Source organism: Quercus robur, chromosome 10, assembly GCF_932294415.1.
Source record: "Quercus robur chromosome 10, dhQueRobu3.1, whole genome shotgun sequence".
Lineage (NCBI taxonomy): Eukaryota > Viridiplantae > Streptophyta > Magnoliopsida > Fagales > Fagaceae > Quercus > Quercus robur.
Genome location: NC_065543.1, coordinates 13,088,260 through 13,110,009, shown reverse-complemented (window position 1 = coordinate 13,110,009; position 21,750 = coordinate 13,088,260). Strand labels below are relative to the sequence as shown.

The following is a 21,750-nucleotide window of genomic DNA, read 5'->3' as shown; positions in this document are numbered from 1 at the left end:
TCTCCTCTCTCAACTCTTTGCTTGCTCAGTGCTTGAGGGTTTTGTGTGGATTTTCCTTTGAATTTTTTTGTGTGTGTGTGTGTGTGTGTGTGTGTGTGTGTGTGTGTGTGTGTGTGTGTGTGTGTGTGTGTGTGTGTGTGTGGGTTTCTGTTCATATGGTGTTGCCGTGGTGGTGGGGTGTTGCTGTGGTGGTGAGGTGGAGGGCGTGGGTTTGTGGATCAGTGTGGTGGAAGTATGGGTTTGTGGATCGGCGTGGTGGAGGGTGTGGGTCGGCGTGGTGGGGACTGGGGTTGTTGGGTTTTTTTTTTTTTTTTTTGTGGTGGTTGCAGGGGGTGTGCGTGGTGGTGGGTGGGTGTTAGAGGTGGTGGTGGTATGTGTATCGATGGTGGGGACTGGGGGGTTGTTGGGTTTTTTTTTGGTGGTTGTTGTAGGGTGTGTGTGGTGGTGGGGTGGTGTACTGGTGGGTGCCTGAGCACTAGTGGTTATTGGAGAGAGGAATTATATTATTTTATTAAGTTGTATGTAAAAATAAAAACTGGGATGTAGGGTGAGTTGTAAAATAGGATGGTAAAATAGATAAAATAGGTTTTTAGTGTGTAAAATAGAACTTTTTTGGCCACTTAGATGCTAATGCTCTAAAAATATATAAATTTACAAAACTACCCTTAAATAAATTTATCAGTTTTTTTTAAAAGAGTATTCTTAATGAGGCAACTAAAAAGGTGCCCCAATTAGATTGATTTTTTTAAATATTTTTTAGTTTTCTTTTTAAATAGTTTTGAAAATAAGGTAGGGGTATAATAGGAACATTAGTAAATTAATGTCTTTTATTTTTAAAAACATGACGATATTTTGGGATATCTCAAAACGGAATAGAGAACAAACAAACTAGGACAGAGGGAGTACTAAGTAAGGTGGTAGCCTTAGGCTACAACCAATTTTGTAGCAAAACTTTGTCCTTTAATAAAAATTAGTCTCTCAATTTCTGTTTTTGTATATTGTATTAAATTAAATAGATACTAGATACATTGATTTGTTAGCCAATTATCAATCACGCAAATGAAGATCCAATGGGAAAAGTTTTTGATAGAGAATGTCTTTATATACTTCATCGGAAAATCCTAAGACAACAATTTCAGGAAATCTTAGCAAAACATGTCTATCCCTAAAAATAGCAATTATATTATTTAATGCTTGAAAAATAAGAACATTAAAAGCTAGTCTAGTTTTCATCTATTTGCCTTATCTTGAATCCTCTTTCAAGTCTCCTTCCTCAAAGACTTCAACTCTTCAAGTAGTACTTTTGTTCCACAATTTGGGTCTCTTCTTTAGTCCACACTTTTTCGGTGATCCAAGTCAGATATGAGTAGAAAGTGAAGTTTTCATCCATGGTTATACTAACAATTGATGGAGACACACCCTCCAGTACAAATTGACTGAAACAATGGTCAGCATTATAGAAAAAAGTCAACCTAAGTCCAGCTAGAGAAATGTGATCCCATCCAAGTGATGGACATGCAATTCTGAGCAATCTTCAACTTTTGTATTGCGTTGGTGCATAATTTTGATCCCATTCGATCTTCACTACTCTTGGAAAAGAAAGTACACCTATGTAAAATGGGCTAAAGTTAAATTTTATGACATAGTTCATACCTGATATCAATTTATGCAATTGAATTTGAAAAAATGAGGCATGAATGAAATTTCGTGTTTTGTCACCTTGTAAATGTTTCATATAAACCAAGCCTATATATATTGAATTGTAGCCAAGATTTTTTAAGAACGTGATTAAAAAATGAGTTCTAGTCCGATGAAACCCTATTTAAGATCAGCTTGAAAAATCAATTTGTTAACTTGAAGTATATGCAATACTGTCAGGCACCTTAAAACTGGGCTTGTGCCGTTCAGGAGAACTGTTTCCCACTCGGCACTTTATTTTAAAAAGCCTTTCAAGCTTCAGGCCTATCATGACTTGTCCACATGAACTCTTAACAATTCACCCATCATTCAAGCAAGATAAAGAGAATCCCGGTTCAAATATCCAACCAATATCCAGCAGATTGCCAATCGTGCAAAACATCAATTGCTAATGTAAAAACATGATCGGTTTCTTCACCAATTTTATTCGCTTGTTTTCCAAATTCCCTAAACTAGGGATATTGGCCAGGATGTTTCAAACTATGCCCAAATTAGGGGCATTGGCTCAATGGTTCTCAAAGCATATGTCCATATTAGGGGCATTGTCCAAATGATAGTGTCTCCATTTACATGGATTATAAAAAAAAAAATTCACCTAACAAGCTAGGGGTATTCGCCCAAATGATCATCTTTGATTTACATTCTTCCTAAAAATCACTTCCCTAACAAAGAAATTGCAATAAAAGAAAAAAGATGTTATTGTTCCAGCGCACGGAAATGGGAAACGATTATTTTTATCACCTCTACCATTTTGCTTCTTGATCAACCAGATATCTCTATATAATGTTTATCAACACCCCATCCCCGCCAAACATAAAAGAATAATTTCAGAATGACTTCACAATCTTTGTAATCTACACACATTTAGCTTTAAAACAACCAATCATCTCTATTCTCAAAATTAATCGTTCCACAGATTCAAGTAAAATTTCTACAAATAACGCATTTGTATTGAAGTACAACCAAAATCCAATGACAGGCTGCTTAGGCCTATCGCTGAAACTTGTTCATAACAATGAAACAGCCACAAGTTAAAAAAGAATACTTCATCCCACCTTTGTACGATCAACAAGAAATCACAGACCCATGATCCTGGCAATTTGATTGCTAGGCATCATGCAAATATGATGACTTCCCATAGCTCCTCAAACAGACACAGTGGTTGTTTCGGCTGGAGTCTTAACTGCGGGCTTTTCCTTGAAGCCTAACATCTTATTTAATGCCCCAATAAAGGCCTTGACACTACAAACAACGATATCCATTCCTGCACCAATTCCACTGGCACAAAAACAAGGCAGATTTTATGTTCAATGAATCTGGATTTTAAAGAATCAAATATGCCAAATAAAAAGAAAAACCTATATATATGGTTGGGTTCATGTTACATTTAATGTAATTTTAAGCAATGTTATATCATTCAATATTTTTTTTGACATCTGCCGTTGGATTACGTTTTCTATTTATAATATCCATAATTGCAAAATTTCAAGATGGTCATAAATCAATAACTATCTCAACTATCAAACATTTAAATTTTAAATGTTTGTATTTTAAAATTATGCATAAATATGAGTTTATGAATCGAATAGTAAACAACATTTGATTGAAACAAAATTTGGCATTGGTATTAAAAATATAAAGAACTTGTAATCCAATGATGGAATTTTCAAAATATCAATTTAAAATTTTATTAGATGATGTAACATTGCTTAAAGTAACACTAAGAGACGTATGTGTGTATACATAGTATACATACATACATACATATATATATATATATATTATATGCCATACCTAAATGTGCGATATACTGTTTCTCCAGTATAGGCATTAGTAGATGCGTGACTATTTTCCCCACGTATTAGAACACGGGTGGTAGCAATTGCATCAATGCCTTCTGTGACTGCAGTCATGGAGTACTCAAGAAGGGTTACAGGTTCCTGGGTACAAGGGAAGAAGAATCCATAACAACACAACTCATGCTAGATTATTGAGAACAACCTCAGCAAAGATAAATTTTACAATATGAAAATTGATCAAAATCATAAGATACTCAAGTTTGTTCTGTAAAAACAGTTTTCTACGTAAGGAGAATTCCAATTTTAAGCTTTTGTGACTTGTATATCCCTTGACCATTTTTGGCTTATAAATTGCTAAAAACAAATCAGGATTCAAAATATATTCCTCAAATTGATTTCTTTTTTAGCTTACTTATCTTAACTAGCATCAATCCCATGTTTACCACAAACTTGTCAAAGCAGGAACTTGGATCTCGATGAGAGTATAATGGTCGATTTTGATGAGCTTCTTTTAATTGGTTTATTCAATTTAAAAAAAAAAAAAAAAAAATACAACTGTACCTAGATAAAAGTGAGGCTTTGAAAAAATAGTACCTAGTCAAATAAACAAAATAAGCTGAAACAGACCCCAAGACAATCAACTATTTGAATACCATGAGTACCATAAATTTAGGTTCTTCAGGAGAAAGATCATCATTGGATTCTTAATTCTTAATCCTATTTTTTCCCCCTCCCCCATAATACTGGCTAGAGAGATGTAACCCCATGTAAGTGCTGTCTATAAGTCCTCACATAATTATAAATAATTAAAATAAACTTATGGATAATATAAATTTATTAACTTTCATCTCAAACCTTCACAATGAGATTAACAGCCCTGTAAGCTGAATCTACTGGCCCTGTTCCAACAGAACAAGCAACATGCTCTGTTCCATCAGCATCAATGAGTTTAACAGTTGCTGTAGAAAGACCCAGAGTTCCGCAAGTAACCTGTGTATAATGTTCATGTCAATTGGAGGGAATGCCATCAAGCCAAATTGGACAATGAACAGAAAATTTGAAAAGTAAATTTATTTACCTGCACATCATGAAGTTTCCAAACAACTTCTGGCTGAAAAACTTCATCAGATACCAATGCTCTTAAGTCAGCATCAGTAACTCTCTGGGACATTGGCAAAAAAATAAGAGTGCGGATAAATATGGAACCAGAAACAAGGATGCCAGGTACATGTAAACATGTCTAAACAGTTATCTACCAAGAACTCAAATTATAATTCAACTTTCAACAATAAAAAGACTTAGGCTTTGTTTATTTCAGCAATGATATTTTTTAGAAAATGAGTCATTTTACAAAAAAACATTTTTATAAAATTATCTCATTTCCCTATGTTTGGTAGCAAGAGTTGAAAAACAATCTACTAACTTCCCTTATTTAGCTTGTGAGATAGAGTTTTTTCCAAAAAAAATTAGTGGAAAACAATCTCTAAAAATAAGCCATATTTTTTATGTTGACCAATGAGGTTTTCCATTGAAACAAATGGAGCGTTAATGTTTTTAAATTTATCAATTTCTAGAGAGAACAACCTGATAATTTGTCATCTAAAACCTAAGTCTATGACACACACACACACTAACAGGCACTCCAGACCTAAGCTAGTACACTAAAGAATTCATTACCTAAACATGATGCCAACTTCAAAAGGTTCAACAAAGGATCAATTTCTTCTTCTTTATTCAAAGATAGGTAGATAGATGGGGAGGGCGGATGTGGGGCTCAAATGACAAACATGACTCATGAGACACCACAGTCCATTACCACTATGCTATCAATTGAAAGCCCAAAGAATCAGGTAATATGATCCAAATTCCAAGAGTCTATGTTATTTTTATTTATCAAAATATGTATGTATGCATGTGTATAGCCTATAGCTAATTTGCTTACTGTCAAGTCCAAGATCAATGAGGCACACTTGGTATTTAGCATAGTCTAATTTACTTACTGTTGAATCTTACGTTGGATCTTTTTACTTCAATATGCTGATGGTTTTGTTTAAATTTGACTCTTCCAAAATCTCTGGCCCAAAAGGAACTCCTTGAAAATTGAAGAATAAATGGATAGTTTGGTTATTAATAAGTTATCTGGACATGGGTCTGGTGTCCTGGTTTGGTGATTAGTTATCTTATTCAGCAGTTGGCACAGTTCCACTACAAATAAAATTATCCACAAGCCTATAGCTACACGCTGTAAATTAAAAGAGAGTAATTCAAAGAATTTTCCAAGCTGCCAAGGATTTGTGGCATGAAACCTCGCATTAGCTATTATACCTAAGAAAGTGGGTTTGAGGTCTATATATCTTGTAATTCCTCTACGTTAAAGTTAATAAAGCCTTAGACAGAACTTCTAACCAATTTTTGAACTTAAAAACCTGTTTATCTATCCTTGCATTCAGTATGCCCTAAGCTTAATCTAACAACCAAAACCTTCAAAATTGTTGCAATCCAGAATTTTGCAACACACTGCACACTTCAGCAACTTTCTGCCTTGCAAATAAAACCATATCAGAATCTACTTCATTCACGAAGCCTTTTTTTTTTTTTATATAAGTAATAAGGATGTTATTGTTGGAAATAAAACAAAATACTGATGGGTCTTTTCTCACTTACTCTCACACACTACTTAGTGTATAGATGAGACTCACACTCACAAATTAAATAAAGGGAGAGAGAGTGGAGAGGGAAGAGTTAGAACTCTTTAAAGCTTTGTATTTCTCTTCAACTCTTGCATAGAAATTGACGGATGAATGGGTTTATATAGTACACCATCCAACCTTTAACTCCCACTAAATTTATTTTTCTAACTCTTACATTCATAAATCCCACACATAACTTCAATAAACTTCTCACTACATTAACTTATGAAACTCACACTAATTTATGAAAGATTAATTAAAAAAAAGTTTAACTTCTAATATCCCCCCTTAAACTTGTTTTCTTGATTACTCCAAGTAAGGCTCACAGCTTGTTGAATGTGTCATACTTGATCATGTGACTTCACGAACTCAAGATGAACTTCCTTTCTTGCAATACATTCTTGAATAAAATGATACCTTGTGTCAATGTGCTTGCTTCGGTCATGAAAGACTGGATTCTTTGCAAGAGCTAGTGCTGACTTATTGTCCACAAATATCTTTGTAACTTCTTCTTGAAACATCTATAACTCTTTCAATAAACTTCTAAGCCACATTGCATGACAAACACCAAAGGTAGCAGCAATGTACTCAGCTTCACAAGTGGAAAGCGTCACGATTGGTTGCTTTTTGGACGTCCATGTAAATGCAGTATCACCCATATAGAATACAAAACCAGTAGTACTCTTTCTATCATCCATGTCTCCGGCCCAATCACTATCACTGTAGCCAACAAGTTTAAAATCTTTAGAGGGTGAATACAACAGTCCATAATCCAATGTACCTTTTAAATAGCGAAGAATTCTCGACAGTCTTCAAATGAGTCATCATCGGTGCTTCCATGTAACAACTAACTAGTCCAATGCCAAAAAGAATGTCTGGTCTTGTGCATGTTAGATACCTCAGACTTCCGACCAAACTCTTGAAGAATGTTGGATTAACCTTCTCTTCATCGTCATGCTTTGACGACTTCACTCTACATTCTACAGGGGTGCTGCTAACTGGATTGGAATTTAACATCTCAAACTTCTCGAGAATATCCTTTGCATAACCTTCTTGGGAAATGAAAATCCCATCCTCCACCTGCTTCACTTCAATGCCCAGATAATAGGCCATAAGTCCAATATCTGTCATTTCAAACTCCTTAGTCATTGCTTTCTTGAAGTCTTCAAACTAACTTAGATTGTTGCTTGTAAAAATCAAATCATCTACATACAGACAAACAATTAAGATATCTCCATTTTTATGCATCTTACAATAAAGCGCATGTTCATTTGGGCATTTAGAAAACCCATTAACCTGGAAATTTTTGTCAATTCTACTATTCCAAGCTCTTGGTGCCTGTTTCAGGCCATATAGAGCTTTGTTCAACTTCAAAACTTTATCTTCCTACCCCTCTACAGCATAACCTATAGGCTGCTCAACATAAAGTTCTTCCTCAAGGTAGCCATTCAAAAATACAGATTTTACATCCATTTGGAAAATTCTCCTTTGATTCTAAGCTGCTAAAGAAATTAGCAATTGTATAATTTCCAAACAAGCAACTAGAGAAAATATCTCATCATAATCAATACCTTGCTGTTGACTATAGCCTTTCACCACCAATCTTGCTTTGTATCTCTCTACCTCTCCCTTTGCATTCTTCTTCAACTTGTACACTCATTTTACACCAATTGTCTTCTTTCCAGTTGGAAGAGTTGCAAGCTCCCATGTATCATTCTTCTTTATTGCCTTGATCTCTTCGTCCATAGCATTTCTCCATTTTTTGTCTCGCACTGCTTCTTCAAATCCTGTAGGTTCACAATCAGCAAACAGACAAAAAAGTGTTACATCATCTGTAATCTCTGTTGAATCATAAAGATCCTAGAGCTCATTTTTCTTGATCTTTCACTAGAACTTCCTTCTAGTAAAGATGATAATGATGGACTTTCATGAATGGAAGATGATGCTGCTGGTGATGGAGGTGGAGTGGTAGGCTCTTCGTGAACTTCATTCCCTTGATCTTCCTCTTCAAATAGAGGAAAGAAATCATACTTCTCCTCTTCTTGGGTGCTTCGATCGCATGTGCCTTCTTAGTCAAATTCCACATCTCGACTAATAATGACTTTTCCAGTGCTCGAATTATAGAGCTTATAGCCCTTAGAGTTTAGATCATAGCCAATGAACACATACTTCTTGCTTTTATCATCTAGCTTGGATCTCTCTCGATCTGGTACATGTGCATATGCAATGCTCCCAAACACACGAAGATGGGAAACTGTAGGCTTCTTCCTACTCCAAGCTTGTTGTAGGGTTTTTCCTTGTACACTTCTTGTGGGGCAACGATTGGACAAATAGATTGCACAATCTATAGCGTCAACCCAAAATTCTTTAGACATTTTCTTACCCTTCAACATGCTTCTGGCCATATTAAGAATTATACGATTCTTTCTTTCTGCTACACCATTCTATTGTGGTGACCTTGGAACTGTTAGAGGGCGGCAAATCCCATTTGCTTCACAAAATTCTTCGAATTCATTTGATGTGAATTCGCCTCCTCTATCAGATCTTAAGGCCTTAATTTCATGGCCACTCTACTTTTCTACAACTGCCTTAAATTTCTTAAAGGCACCAAATGCTTTAGATTTCTACTTCAAAAAATAAGCCCACGTTTTTCTACTAAAATCATCAATAAAGAGAAGAAAGTAGTTACTTTTACCAAATGATGATGACTTTATAGGTCCACACACATCAGTATGAACAAGTTGCAATGGCTTGATTGCTCTTGTACTAGCTTCTTTTGGAAAGCTCTTCCTTGATTGCTTACCAAGGAGACATCCTCCACAAAGCTGGTTAGGATGCTCAATTGAAGGCAATCCTCTCACCATCTTCATCTTTGTCAACAACTATAGTCCTCTAAAGTTTAAATGCCCAAATCTTAGATGCCAAAGCCAAGAAGAATCTTTAAAACAAGCCTTCAAACATCTAATAACATCAGTTTGAATATTTAACAAGAACATTCTATTTCTTGTCATAGGCACATTAGCTATCACATTATTTTGGTGATCCCTTATTAAGCAACTACGATCTTTTAACTGGATATCATAGTCTTTCTCAAGGAGTTGTCCCAAACTCAAAATATTAGTTTTCATGCTTAGCACATAAGATACATCAGAAATAAATTGATGATCTCCATTCTTTAAACGGATAAGAATTTTACCTATCCCCTTCACTGAAACTTTGGATGAGTCACCAAAGGTAACACTCCCAACCACCGATTCATCAATCTCCATAAACATCCTTTTATTCCCACACATATGGTTGCTAGCACCAGAGTCAAGATACCACGCACCATTTTCTTCTCTGTCTTCTCCTTTGTATGCCAACAACAAAGTTGGCTCCACTTCTTCATTTTTATCTTCAACATAGTTAGCTTTCTCCTCAATAGTGTTAGCGGCATTTTTACATTCAGAAGCATAATGCCCATACTTTTGACAATTATAACATTTGATATTAGACTTATCATACCTTCTTCTATATGGTCTTGAAAAACTTCCTCGTCCACGATCTCTTGTGGATTGTGAACTTTGACCCCTCTCTTCATAATTGAGAGAGTTTTGACCATTCCTACCTCCAGATCCTCTCCCTCTACCACATCCATGTCCCCGGCCTCTTTGGCTACTTTCACGCCAACCTTTCTCATTCAAGGTCAGCTTTGCTTGTAGGACTTGCTCCAAAGGCTCTTGCTTCTTCTTATTAAGCCTTTCTTCATGGGCTTGTAATGATCCCATGAGCTAGTCAATGGTCATTGACTCCAAGTCTTTTGATTCCTCAATTGCTATAACGATATGGTCAAACTTAGAAGTTAATGACCGTAGGATTTTTTCTACCACACGAACATCATCCAAGTTCTCACCATATCTCTTCAATTGATTTACAATTGCCAACACCCTTGAAAAATAATCTGAAATAGATTCAGATTCTTTCATGTGCAAACCTTCAAACTTGCCTCTCAATGTTTGAAGGCGAACTTTCTTCACTTTATCAACCCCAATTAGAGAGTTTTTAAGAATCTCCCATGCTTGCTTGGATAGATCAACATAAGAGTTTGTTGATCTTTCTTTCGAGTTTTTTGCAAGGCTTCCTTTTGGTTTGGGGTCAAAGATTCTTCATCTTGCAACTCCACATAACCTTTCTCCACAACCTCCCATGCATCTTGGGATTCGAGCAATGCCTTCATTTGGATACTCCAATTTTCGAAGTTTTGTCTGGTAAGTCAAGGAAATTGAAACGACACCATCCCATTAGCAATAGCCATTATCACCACGAATCGATTGGCTCTAATACCACTTTGTTGGAAATAAAACAAAATATTGATGGGTCTTTCCTCACTTACTCTCACACTACTTAGTGTATAGAAGAGACTCACACTCACAAATTAAATAAAGGGAGAGAGAGTGGAGAGGGAAGAGTTAGAAATCTTTAAAGCTTTGTATTTCTCTTCAACTCTTGCATAGAACTTGACGGATGAATGGGATATAGTACACCATCCAACCTTTAACTCCCACTACATTTATTTTTCTAGCCCTTACATTCATAAATCCCACACATAACTTCAATACACTTCCCACTACATTAACTTATGAAACTCACACTTATTTAGGAAAGATTAATTAAAAACAAGTTTAACTTCTAACAGTTATATTCAAAAACACTACCTTATGTAGAAAAACATAAGGCAGAGAAAAATTACAGAGAAAGAAGAGAAAAAAAATAAAGAAAGAAAAGCTACTAATTACAAAGGAGGGAGCTAAGGAACATAGGGAGAGAATCACTAGTGGTGAGACCTCAAGCCCTAGACTAGTGAAAAAGTGAGCCACTAAAAGAAGCCAATAGCTGGTTGTCAGAACTTTCCATGTCCTCACACGTCCTCCAATTTTGTTCCCTCCATAGACGCCACATTAAGCACAACGGAGCTAAATTCCAAATGCTAGACGAATGCTTTCCGGGCCAATTCCACCAACCAAAGAGAGTATCCACAACCGATCTTGGCAAGACCCATGAAATCCCAAAAGATCTAAAAACCAAACTCCACAACCGGTAAGCCTTACCACAATGAAGTAGCAAATGATCCACCATCTCCCCATTACAACGACACATAATGCACCAATCAACAAAATCCATCCCTCTACCCCTCAAATTGTCACCTGTAAGAATCTTATCCCATACAGCAATCCATACAAAGAAAGAAACTCGCCGAGGAGCCTTAACCTTCCAAACATCTTTCCAAGGAAAAATAATGAGCAAGAGGCTTCTTAACTTAGTATAAAACGATTGGATGTCAAAATTCTCATTCTTCGTCAACTTCCATCACATACGATCTCCATTCTCAGTATGAGGTAAATTAGAATCCAAAGTATGGAGAAAGTCATCCACACCACCCATTTCCCAATCATTTGATCTCCGAATGAAACGAACATCCCAACTTCTCCGTTCCTCTATCCCCAACCGTTCAAGAGAAGAAGCCACTGATGCCTCTTTGTTGGAAGCGATCCCATACACACACAAAAAGGTTAATTGAAGTGGAGAATCCCCACACCATTGATCTGTCCAAAGCTTCACTCTATCCCCCACCCCTACCTCAAACCGAATATTTTTGCTAAAAACCTCCCAACCCATTCAAATACTTCTCCACAAACCACACCCATGTACTCCTCTATCTAGCTTGGAGGTCCATCCCCCCCCCCCCCCCCATTCTTCCCCAAATTTTAAAGCTACAACTCTTCTCCAAAGCCTTGTCTCCTCAACCCAAACTGCCATAACCATTTCCCTAGTAAGGCTTTATTTAAAGTAGTTAATTTCCTTACTCCTAACCCACCATTTTCCAAAGGTGCACACACCTTGTCCCATCCAACCAAATGTGTCTTGGACTCCCCCTACAAGAAATCCCTTTACAACCTCTCAATTTTATTGGCCACATGCGTAGGGGTAATAAAAAGAGATAAAAAGTAAGTAGGAAGACTAGATAATGTAATCTTCAACAACGTCAATCTTCCTCCTTTTGACAAATACATCTCCTTCCACCCAGCTAACTTTCGCTTAATTTTCTCCAAAATAGGATTCCAAATAGTGGGAGACTTGTGGGACACCCCCAATGGCATACTAAGATAAGTCATAGGCTATAAAGCACGGGTGCGTTTCGGGACTTGGGTGCGAGTGCGGGACTCGGGTGTGGGTGTAGGACTCGGCAATTTTTGAAAAAGTAGGGTGCGGGTGTGGCGGGACTCGGTGATTAAAAAATTATTAAAAATATTTTTATTTATATTTTCTATATATTTTTACTATTAAAATATTCTTAAAAATCACATTACTATGCCTTGATTCACAAAATAAAGAAAGAAGGCAAGAAACACATTACTATGCCTTTAAGGTCAGAATTTCGGCTGTTCCGGCGAGATTCAAGGCCAATTTCGGCCGTTTCTGGCCTGTTTCGGTCTTATCAATCGCCGGCTGATACGACTCGATATGGCCGATACAGCCCGATTCTGGCCGAATCAACCCGATTCGACGCGAATCGAAGCTGATTTGGCTCGAATCGAGCCAAGTCGGCGCGAATCCGAGAAAAAAAAAACTCAAACGCAGCATCGACGCGTGGGCAACCACGTCGGACGCTGCGTCCTGCATCCAGCCACGTCGGACTCGGGTGCGGCACCCTCCCAGCCGTGTCCATGCTTTCTAGATGACCAAAGATCCAATCCGGCAACCCAAAATCTCTGCCAAGACATGGACATTAGGAACCTCCCCAATGGGAACCATCTCACTCTTCAAAGCATTAACCTTTAAACCTATCACGGCCTGGAAACAAAGAAGAAGCATCTAAAATGAAGAATCTGCTCCTCATTTGCATCGCAAAATAGAATCATATCATCCGCAAACAAAAGATGCGAGACACATACCCCTCCACCCCGTCTACCATTAGCCTTAAAACCTCGAAGTAAACCAACCCCTTCAACTCTTTTCATCATCTTAATGAAGACCTCCATCATAACCAGGAACAACATAGGAGATGGCGGGTCCCCTTGTCTCAACCCCCTCGAACTCCCAAAAAAGTTAGCTAGAGACCCATTAAACAAGATAGAGAATTGGACTGATATACATGTACGGATCCACCTACACCATCTCACCCAAAATCCCATTCTCTTCAACAAATCTAGAAAAGCCTCCCAATTCACATGATCATAGGCTTTCTTAACGTCCAGCTTATAAATAACCCCCGGAATCTTACTCTTCACCCTATTATTAATACACTCATTAACAATAAGAACTGAATCAAGTATCTGTCTACCACCCATAAAACTGTTCTGAGACTCAAACATCAGCTGATCCAAAACCTCTTTCAAGCTGTTTGCCAAAACCTTAGCCAAGATCTTGCATACACTCCCCACCAAACTAATAAGTCTGAAATCTCGAATATTGGAGACATCATTCTTCTTAGGGATTAAGGCTATGAAAGTTGCATTAAGAGATTTTTCAAACTTACTGTGTTGATAAAACTCTTCAAATATAGTTAAGACATCTCTTTCCACAACTCCCCAACAATGGTGATAGAAGGCCATTGTAAAACCATCGGGACCTGGACCTTTATCCCCTTCCAACTCTTTGACAACTAGAAGAATCTCCACCTTTTCAAACCTCCGTTCAAGCCAATCCTTCTCTATTCCCTCTATCTAATCGAACTCCAAACCTTCCACAAAAGGCCTCCACTCCTCTGTCTCCTTGTACAAGTTTTTATAAAACTGTACAACTTGGTCCGCCATCTCTAATTCATCCTCATACATAACCCCATCCACCTCCAACATACTAATATGATTATACCTTCTTCAAGAATTAGCCACCTTGTGGAAGAATTTGGTATTGTTGTCTCCTTCCTTAATGCATAGTATCCTCAATTTTTGTCTCCACGAGACTTCTTCCAAAGAGAGAAGGTTCTGTATTTGAGATCTCACCATAGCCCTCTCGCCCATCTCCACTTCAGAAAGGCCATACTTCCCTTCCTTAGCATCCAATAATTTCAAGGCCTCCAACAATTTTTTCTTTTGACGACCTACATTTCCAAACTCACTGCGGTTCCACTAAATATCTTTTTTCAAAGCCTTCAACTTCTTGGTAAGTACAAAACTAGGAGTACCTAAAAAGGAATATCGATTCCAATAAGAATGAACACTATTTGTGAACCCACCCGTCTTTAATCACATGTTCTCAAACCTAAAAGGACTCTTCCCCCTCAATATCCCTCCTGCCTCCACTAATATGGGGAAGTGGTCTAAAATAGAACGAGGTAAAACTCGCTGGATCACAACCGGATAGTAATCCTCCCAATCATGAGAAACTAGAGCCCTATCTATCCTAGACATCGAAGGCTGATCCAAACCACTAGACCAAGTATAACTCCCTCCTTCCAATGGCAAATCTATCAAATTAAGCTCCTTAATGAACTCAAAAAATTCTTCATAGCCGTAGTAAGGCGCGATCCCCCTAACCGTTCACTTCGGAAGTGAACGATATTGAAGTCCCCTATGTAACACCATGGAACTTCCCCTATGTAACACCATGGAACTTCCCAAAGTTGCTGAATTCCAATCAGCTCATCCCACATCTGCCTCCTCAAGTTATTATCATTCGGGCCATAAATCCCAAAGCATGCCCAAATAAAACCATCCCCCACCCCCTGCCACCAAACTGACATGAAAAAGTGACCCACCATTACCTCCAACTTTTCTAAAGCCCCCCTATCCCACATCATCAAAACCCCACTAGCTGTCTGATCTGCATCCAAAGCCACCCAATCTACATAAGGGCAACTCCACAAGCTACAAACCAACAGTTATCCATGCCAGCAAGCTTAGTTTCTTGAAGGAAGACTACATCGCAATTCCACTCACATAGTAGATTTCTAACTACCAAACGTTTCCGCAAATCATTCAATCCTCGAACATTCCATGACACCATTTTCAACTTCATAAAAACTGTAAAATCCTCACTACAATCTCAGTATTGCAGTCAAAGAAAACTATCTACCATCATAATTAACCGAAGAAATCAAATTCCTCAACTCCCTCTTCCCTTTATCCTTGGAGACAACTTTTTGGTGGGCTGCATCTCTCTTGTGCATCAAATTGGCAACCTCAATCTCCCCCTCAAGCCTTTACAAGAGCATAATACACATCTTCTCATGCTGACCCAAAGAAAGCCCCACCATCTTATTGAAACCGGAGATTCTATGTTTCACCCAATTAGAAATATGCAAAGTATTACCAAACCCATCACCTCATTATTACTATTCAACTCATCCGACACAACTAACCCCAGAGGATTAATAGTCATCAAAGGGGAGAAGCAATCCCCATCACCCAAGCCCATGTTTGCACTAATTGCATCTACCTCAGTCAATGCCAGCACCGATAACTGGTTAGCCTGATGGGAGGTGTCTATCCCTTGAACATCACTTGCACAATCAACCCAACCACCTTCATCTCTATCCTAAATACCCAAATTCGCAGTCCCAACTCCCGATAGACTCAGAACATAATCAGATAACACAAGACCATTTGTTGCCCTATCACCCTCTATTTCTGCCTTACCCAATAGGATCGGAGGCTCATCGGTGTGAGACCCATTGGAAACAGGAACCTCAACCTCCACCAATGTCTTCACCAAGCAACCCATGTTCTCAGTTTGAGGAACAGGCATCATCTCCGTCCTTGTAGAGTGGGTTAGAGCTGCATCGATGCTATCCAGTGTCGCCGATGAGTCCTCGACCTGAGACCCATCAAAAACAAGGCACTAGGTCACCACCGATGACTTCGCGGGTCAACCTATCTTCTCGGTGTGACCAGCCAAGGTCTCACAAACAATTGAGCTCATTGCCTTCCCCGAGGAGTGGTTTCACTCTGTATCAACCTCAGCCATCAACGCCGGTGACTCCTCAACATGAAGTCCACAACCACCTGTGATGTCGAACTCCCTCGTAGACTCAGCACGTCGACCCATTGCCTCATCTGAGCAACAGAAGCTTCGTGAGATGCATTGGGCTTCACAAAGCGTTGTAACCCATTTCAGCTTTACTTGGCCTCAACCCACAATTAAGAGTGGGGAGTATGGTCAATAAGAAGTGCAGTAAAATGACTAAAATCTAGTCCTTAAATGATAAATAGCAACAGTTTTATTTTCCTTTCATCACAAAACATGTATGCAAGTTTTTCTTACTATGCAGGAAACCAGAAATCAGACTATGTTCTTCTGTTAGAATCAGCCAATTAACCAATTAAAAGTGAGTATGTTGTACTTTTCTTATCCTTCTGCCAATGAGCTCTAACTCAAATGACACTTCACTCCCTCCTTCAAATGGGTGGACTGGAAAGGTGAGGTCATGAATTCAAAATTCATTGGCTGCATGTCTAACTCATCAATAACATAAAATAAAAGTTTTTTTCCTTTTTCTTTTATTGCTTAATTGCATGTAGGAAACTGCACCATGCAGTGCTGATTTTTCTTATCAATTACTATTATTTCTAAAATTGAATCAAATTCAGATTTCTTCTATTTTAGTCAGAGAAGTTATAAACAGAAATGCATAAAAGTCAGAGCTCAAACCATAACTCAAATATACTTTTAAAAAATAAATAAATAAACACCACCTTCTCTTACTCACCTTTTTCTGATCAGCTACTGCTTTGAAACGCCAAAATATATTCTCAAGTTGTTCATTGTCAAGCTCATAACCAAGCTGAAAAATGAGGAAGATTGAAGTGTTAATGGTTAACCGCAAAGAAAAGGAATGTCATAAACCAAAAACAAAGCACAATGATGCAAACAGCAGAGTACCTCTTCAAGTCGCTTTCCCAAGGCATGGCGTCCACTGTGCCAGCAAAATGTATGAACCAAAAATTTATATTAAAATAATGTCATTTCATATTAAAAATAAAAATTATTAATAACATTTGCTCACATACATGATACACCCATGGACATAACTATAACAACCAACATAAATAAAAGTACTTTACTACATTATGAAAAAAAAAAAAAAAAAAAAAAAAAAAAAAAAAAAAAGCAGAAAATATTAAGAATTAATGTCTATTTCTGCTAATGGAGCAAGTGATTGATAGTTGAGGATCATTTATTAATTATTTAGACAGGGTCGATAAGCTAATCCAAAAGAAGTACTAAATCAGAGGCAAATTTTTCAGATAAAAATGAGCAGTTTGGAATATTTATTTAGTTCCCCCAATCTACTTTATGCTGTTATAGAACTTTTTTTTGATAAGTTATGCTGATACAAAACTTGAAAGGAAGAAATCCACCATAGTCTCAGAATGGTAACAAAATTTGGTGGGCATAACTAAATTATCTTTCTCTTAGTGGGAACTAATGAAGTTGAAATACATGAACTATGACTGATACAAATAAAAAATTTCCATAATGAAACACAGCAATACCTAAGTTTCCCGAGGACGATACCAGCTTCATTGGATCGCTCGTAACCAATATCTTCAGGAGCTATTATTTCATATGTGCCTTTGTGCTTAAGCATTCCATCCTACAAACAAATGGCTTTATTGTAATTAAAGTTTCAATTACAACAACCCCACCCCCCCCCCCCCCCCAAAAAAAAAAAAAAGAAAGAGGAAAAATAAATTAAAATGCAGACAAACAAATATAAAAGTTTTGAGATATTTGTTTATAATGCAAACCTGATACATACACACACATTAGATTATAAAATACAAGTTCATAACCCTAGTCCATTCCTATTTTGTGCAGAACAAAACTATTAATTCTTTGATTCCAATAAAGAAATAGGGATCTTGAACTAAGGAAAAGATTCTAGATGCTAAAAAAGGCTGGTATAGCTTTTGTCAATGTTATACTCCGTAACTTTTTCTCTTTTGTTGGATGTGCTTTTGTCAAATCCACCGTTGGATTACATTGACTCCTTATATCTTTCGGCTTGCAAAATATCAAAATGATCATCATAGATTAATAACTATCTCATCTAAAATATATATATTAGATTAAATTTTAATTTTTTTGTCATTAAAATCATACACAAAACATGAGTTTATGGATTGGATAGTAAATTAGATCCAACAATAACAACAAAGCCTTAGTCCCAAAAATTTTGGGTTGTCTATGAATCCTCAACAAATTAGCTAGCATCAATTGGATGGTAAATAAGATCCAATTGACACAATATTTTGCATGCTTGTTAATCATAAACAGAACATTTAATCCAACAATTGAATTTTCAACATATAAATCCAATAAAAAGTTATTATAGCTTATTGTTAAATTTTTTAATATATTACTCTTACTTATCAACAAAGAACGTTATTATAGGGTGTAGCATTGACAAAGAGTTACATCAAGATTACTCTAATATAACCCATTTATATATATATATATATATATATAGATTCACACACTTGACTGTAAGAGTTTGACCAGGCTAACCAATTTAATAACCTGTCTTGTAGGGTTGGCAATAAAAATTCAGAAGCCTCTAAAAAACCTGATATGAGTTTACTAACTTCACATACAGCCATAACCAGTATACAGTTGTAAAATTAATTTACCTACTTACTGGTTTCCATACAGGTAGAAGAGTTTCAAATCTCTTAATTATCCAACTAAATCCATTTGTATGACTACTAACCCCCCAAAAGCTAGTCCTTCTAAAACTATATCAACCTCTAACGCCCCTCCTCTTATAAAATAAAAAAATAATAATAAAATAAAATAAAATAAAATAAAATAAAAAACAGAGAGCCATAAAGAGGCCTCCTCGTAAATTCTATTTCAGTTGTTCAATATAAAATGTAAAGTGCTTCAGATTTCTAAATCAATTTTGTTTTCCAATTATGAGCAAACCTTGATAGATAATAGATTGCTTTTCTAGGCACTTCCTACCAACTCTTCAAAATGAGCTATAACAGATAGGGTGCAGTCACAGAGATAATAAGTGATAAGTACCTGATGGATACCACTTTCATGAGCAAAAGCATTAGGACCAACAATAGCTTTGTGTGGCTGCACATGCAACCCAGTGTACTCCTCAACCTAAACAATTATGCCTTGAGTATCAAAAGTGCATTCAACCAACAATGAAAAAATAGGTGTAATTTGTACAGTGAAGAAATTACCATCTTGCTTGTCATATAAATGTGCCGTGTATTAATTCCAGTATAAAGACCTCCCAAGACATCCCCTTCATGGCATTTTAAGATCATTACAACCTGCATATTTCAAAAGTATGTAAGAGCACTTTAAACAACAAAAGGGTAATCAATGGCAAAGAGAACAATGAAACAATATAGAAGAATATGAAGAAATTAGCTATGAAAAAAATCTTTCATGAAGCCACAACCTTATAATTGAACCCTTTCTTAAATAAATAAAAATAAAAGGTGGGGGGATGGTGAGTTCCACTTCAGTTATAGCTCATTGGCTTAAACTATTTATTTTAAAAGGATGAAAGATATACAACTTAGTTTAATTTGCTAATAAAGAATGCAAGATGGCATATAGGGAGACAGAAAACATATCAAGGTCCATTCTACACTAAGATCAGAAAAGTTATCAAATTTTGTGTTTGAACTGTGGGAATGTTGGGAGGTCAGTTTCAATGCCATAGAGGAGCCAAGGAGTGGCGAGCCTTGTGCATCATGTATGTGGTTTGAAAGAAAGAGACAGGTCTTTGATGGTGTCCTGCCTATGTCATCAATGAGTTCATTTTACGGACATTGTTTGATTGGATGTATGCTCTAGGTGGCACCCCCTCAATGTCTTTGGTTAATTTTATTGATTCTCTTTCCTTTTGAGTTCTATTCTTTGAATTGAGCTAGTCTATATCCTTTGTCTTTCCTTTTCCTTTTCTAATAAAACTTTTACTTAAAAAAAAAAAAAAAAAAAAAAAAAAAAAAGAGAAAAGACCTTCTATCATCATGAAGCCAAATCTTGTCTCCTTGATTATACTTCTCATGATAATCTTCATAAATTAGTGGAGAATCCCAATCTACGGCACAAACCCCTTCAAAAGTTTCATCCTTTAATTCAAGTGCACACATTAACTGATCCTCCCATATATGGTTCTCCCTCTCGGCTCCACTTTTAAAGCAACTATTATATGGAATGGCATGCTTGAGAAAATGGAGAGACACCTGGCCAGTTGGAAAAGAATGTATGGTGGCTTCTCTTTAAAGGATAGCTTCCCAGAATTGTATAGCATTGCTTGTAACAAGGATGCTTCAGTGGCATAATTGTTGTCTCCCTCAAGAGATAGTTATCACTAGAATGTCAGTTTTGTTTGTCCAGCACAAGATTGGGAGTTGGAATCGATTGCAACGTTCTTAGATTTGATATATTCTGGTTTGATGAGAAGTAATGCAGCGAATCAGCTCTATTTGAAACCTTCTTCCAAGCAGATTTTTTATGTTTGATCCTATTTTAGGGTCCTACATTCTAATACCCAACTCTCTTTTCCTTGGAATACCATATGGAATCCAAAAAATACCAATAAAGGTTAGTTTCTTTCTTTGGTCAGCTGCTTTGGGGAGGATTTTAACAGTGGATAATTTGAGGATTTTAACTGGGGTTGTGGATCTTTTAGCTAGCTGGCCTAGTAAGTTCAACAAGCAAAGATCTGCAGCAATTTGGGCCATGATCCCTCATTCTCTCGTGGGTTATCTGGCAGGAACAGAATGCTTGTACATTTGAAGGAAATGAGAGATCAATCTATAACTTGAAGCTACTTTTCCTCCAAACTTTATTTGGGTGGACAAATGCCTCAGGGCCTTTGACTTTGTTTCTTAAGCTACTTTGCTTAATTGTTGTAATTTTCATGTTTTGTAGTTCTGTTTTTTTGCGGATCCTTAGCACACTGCCTGTGTGCTTTGGTTCTTTGTGTTACTCTCTCTTTTCCTCAATTAAGTTTTATTTATTTATTTTAAATGTTCTATGGTTCCAACATCATGAAAGGAGTTTTCATTTTCTATTATCATTCTCATCCTTGAGACTAACTTCCGGTCTGTGCAGTCGCCTTTTGGAATCTCTGTACTGGTTCCCACCGGTTCTCATTGCTAAAGAACTTGTACAACTCACGACAAATTTTCAATCGTACACCTTATCTCATCCATCTTCATCTGTTGGTCTTGATTTTTTCTAAACCCAAGACCTCTACCATGACCAACCATAGCTAAAAAGTTGCAACCTTAGACTCTAATCTAAATTATGTGGCTTAGATCTAGAATATTTCGCTCTGATACCACTTGATGATGGTAAGGAGAACCTAGATCTAGTGCAGGAGAAGGCTTCAAGGAGAAATTCCAACAACAAACAAGATTAAGGCAAAGAAAAAGATAACAAGATTGAAATTGGAACAACCAAATATCAATTTCTAGGCTCAGAGAGCTCAACAAATATTCAAATCACAGATAAGAAGAGGTTGCCTACAATGACTCAAAAGAGGCTATTTATGATAGCCTTTAGTAACCCTAGTATCCTAACCCTTTATCTTATGTATAACAAGT

General features: G+C 36.9%; 1 protein-coding gene across 4 annotated transcripts in view; it reads right to left on the bottom strand.

Moving 5' to 3' along the window:
• Window positions 1–2,520: 2,520 nt before the first annotated feature.
• Window positions 2,521–21,750, bottom strand: part of LOC126703009 (2-isopropylmalate synthase 2, chloroplastic-like) — a 57,583-nt gene continuing 38,353 nt past the window's right edge. For all 4 annotated transcript variants that reach the window (XM_050401895.1, XM_050401894.1, XM_050401897.1 and 1 more), the window contains 9 exons: window positions 19,366–19,458; window positions 19,196–19,282; window positions 17,662–17,762; window positions 17,048–17,081; window positions 16,875–16,949; window positions 4,576–4,659; window positions 4,353–4,487; window positions 3,493–3,638; window positions 2,521–2,976 (listed from right to left, as the gene is read on the bottom strand). In XM_050401895.1, the coding sequence (XP_050257852.1) occupies window positions 2,844–2,976; window positions 3,493–3,638; window positions 4,353–4,487; window positions 4,576–4,659; window positions 16,875–16,949; window positions 17,048–17,081; window positions 17,662–17,762; window positions 19,196–19,282; window positions 19,366–19,458 (888 nt within the window). In that variant the 3' untranslated portion in view covers window positions 2,521–2,843. The remainder of the gene's footprint in view (window positions 2,977–3,492; window positions 3,639–4,352; window positions 4,488–4,575; window positions 4,660–16,874; window positions 16,950–17,047; window positions 17,082–17,661; window positions 17,763–19,195; window positions 19,283–19,365; window positions 19,459–21,750) is intronic.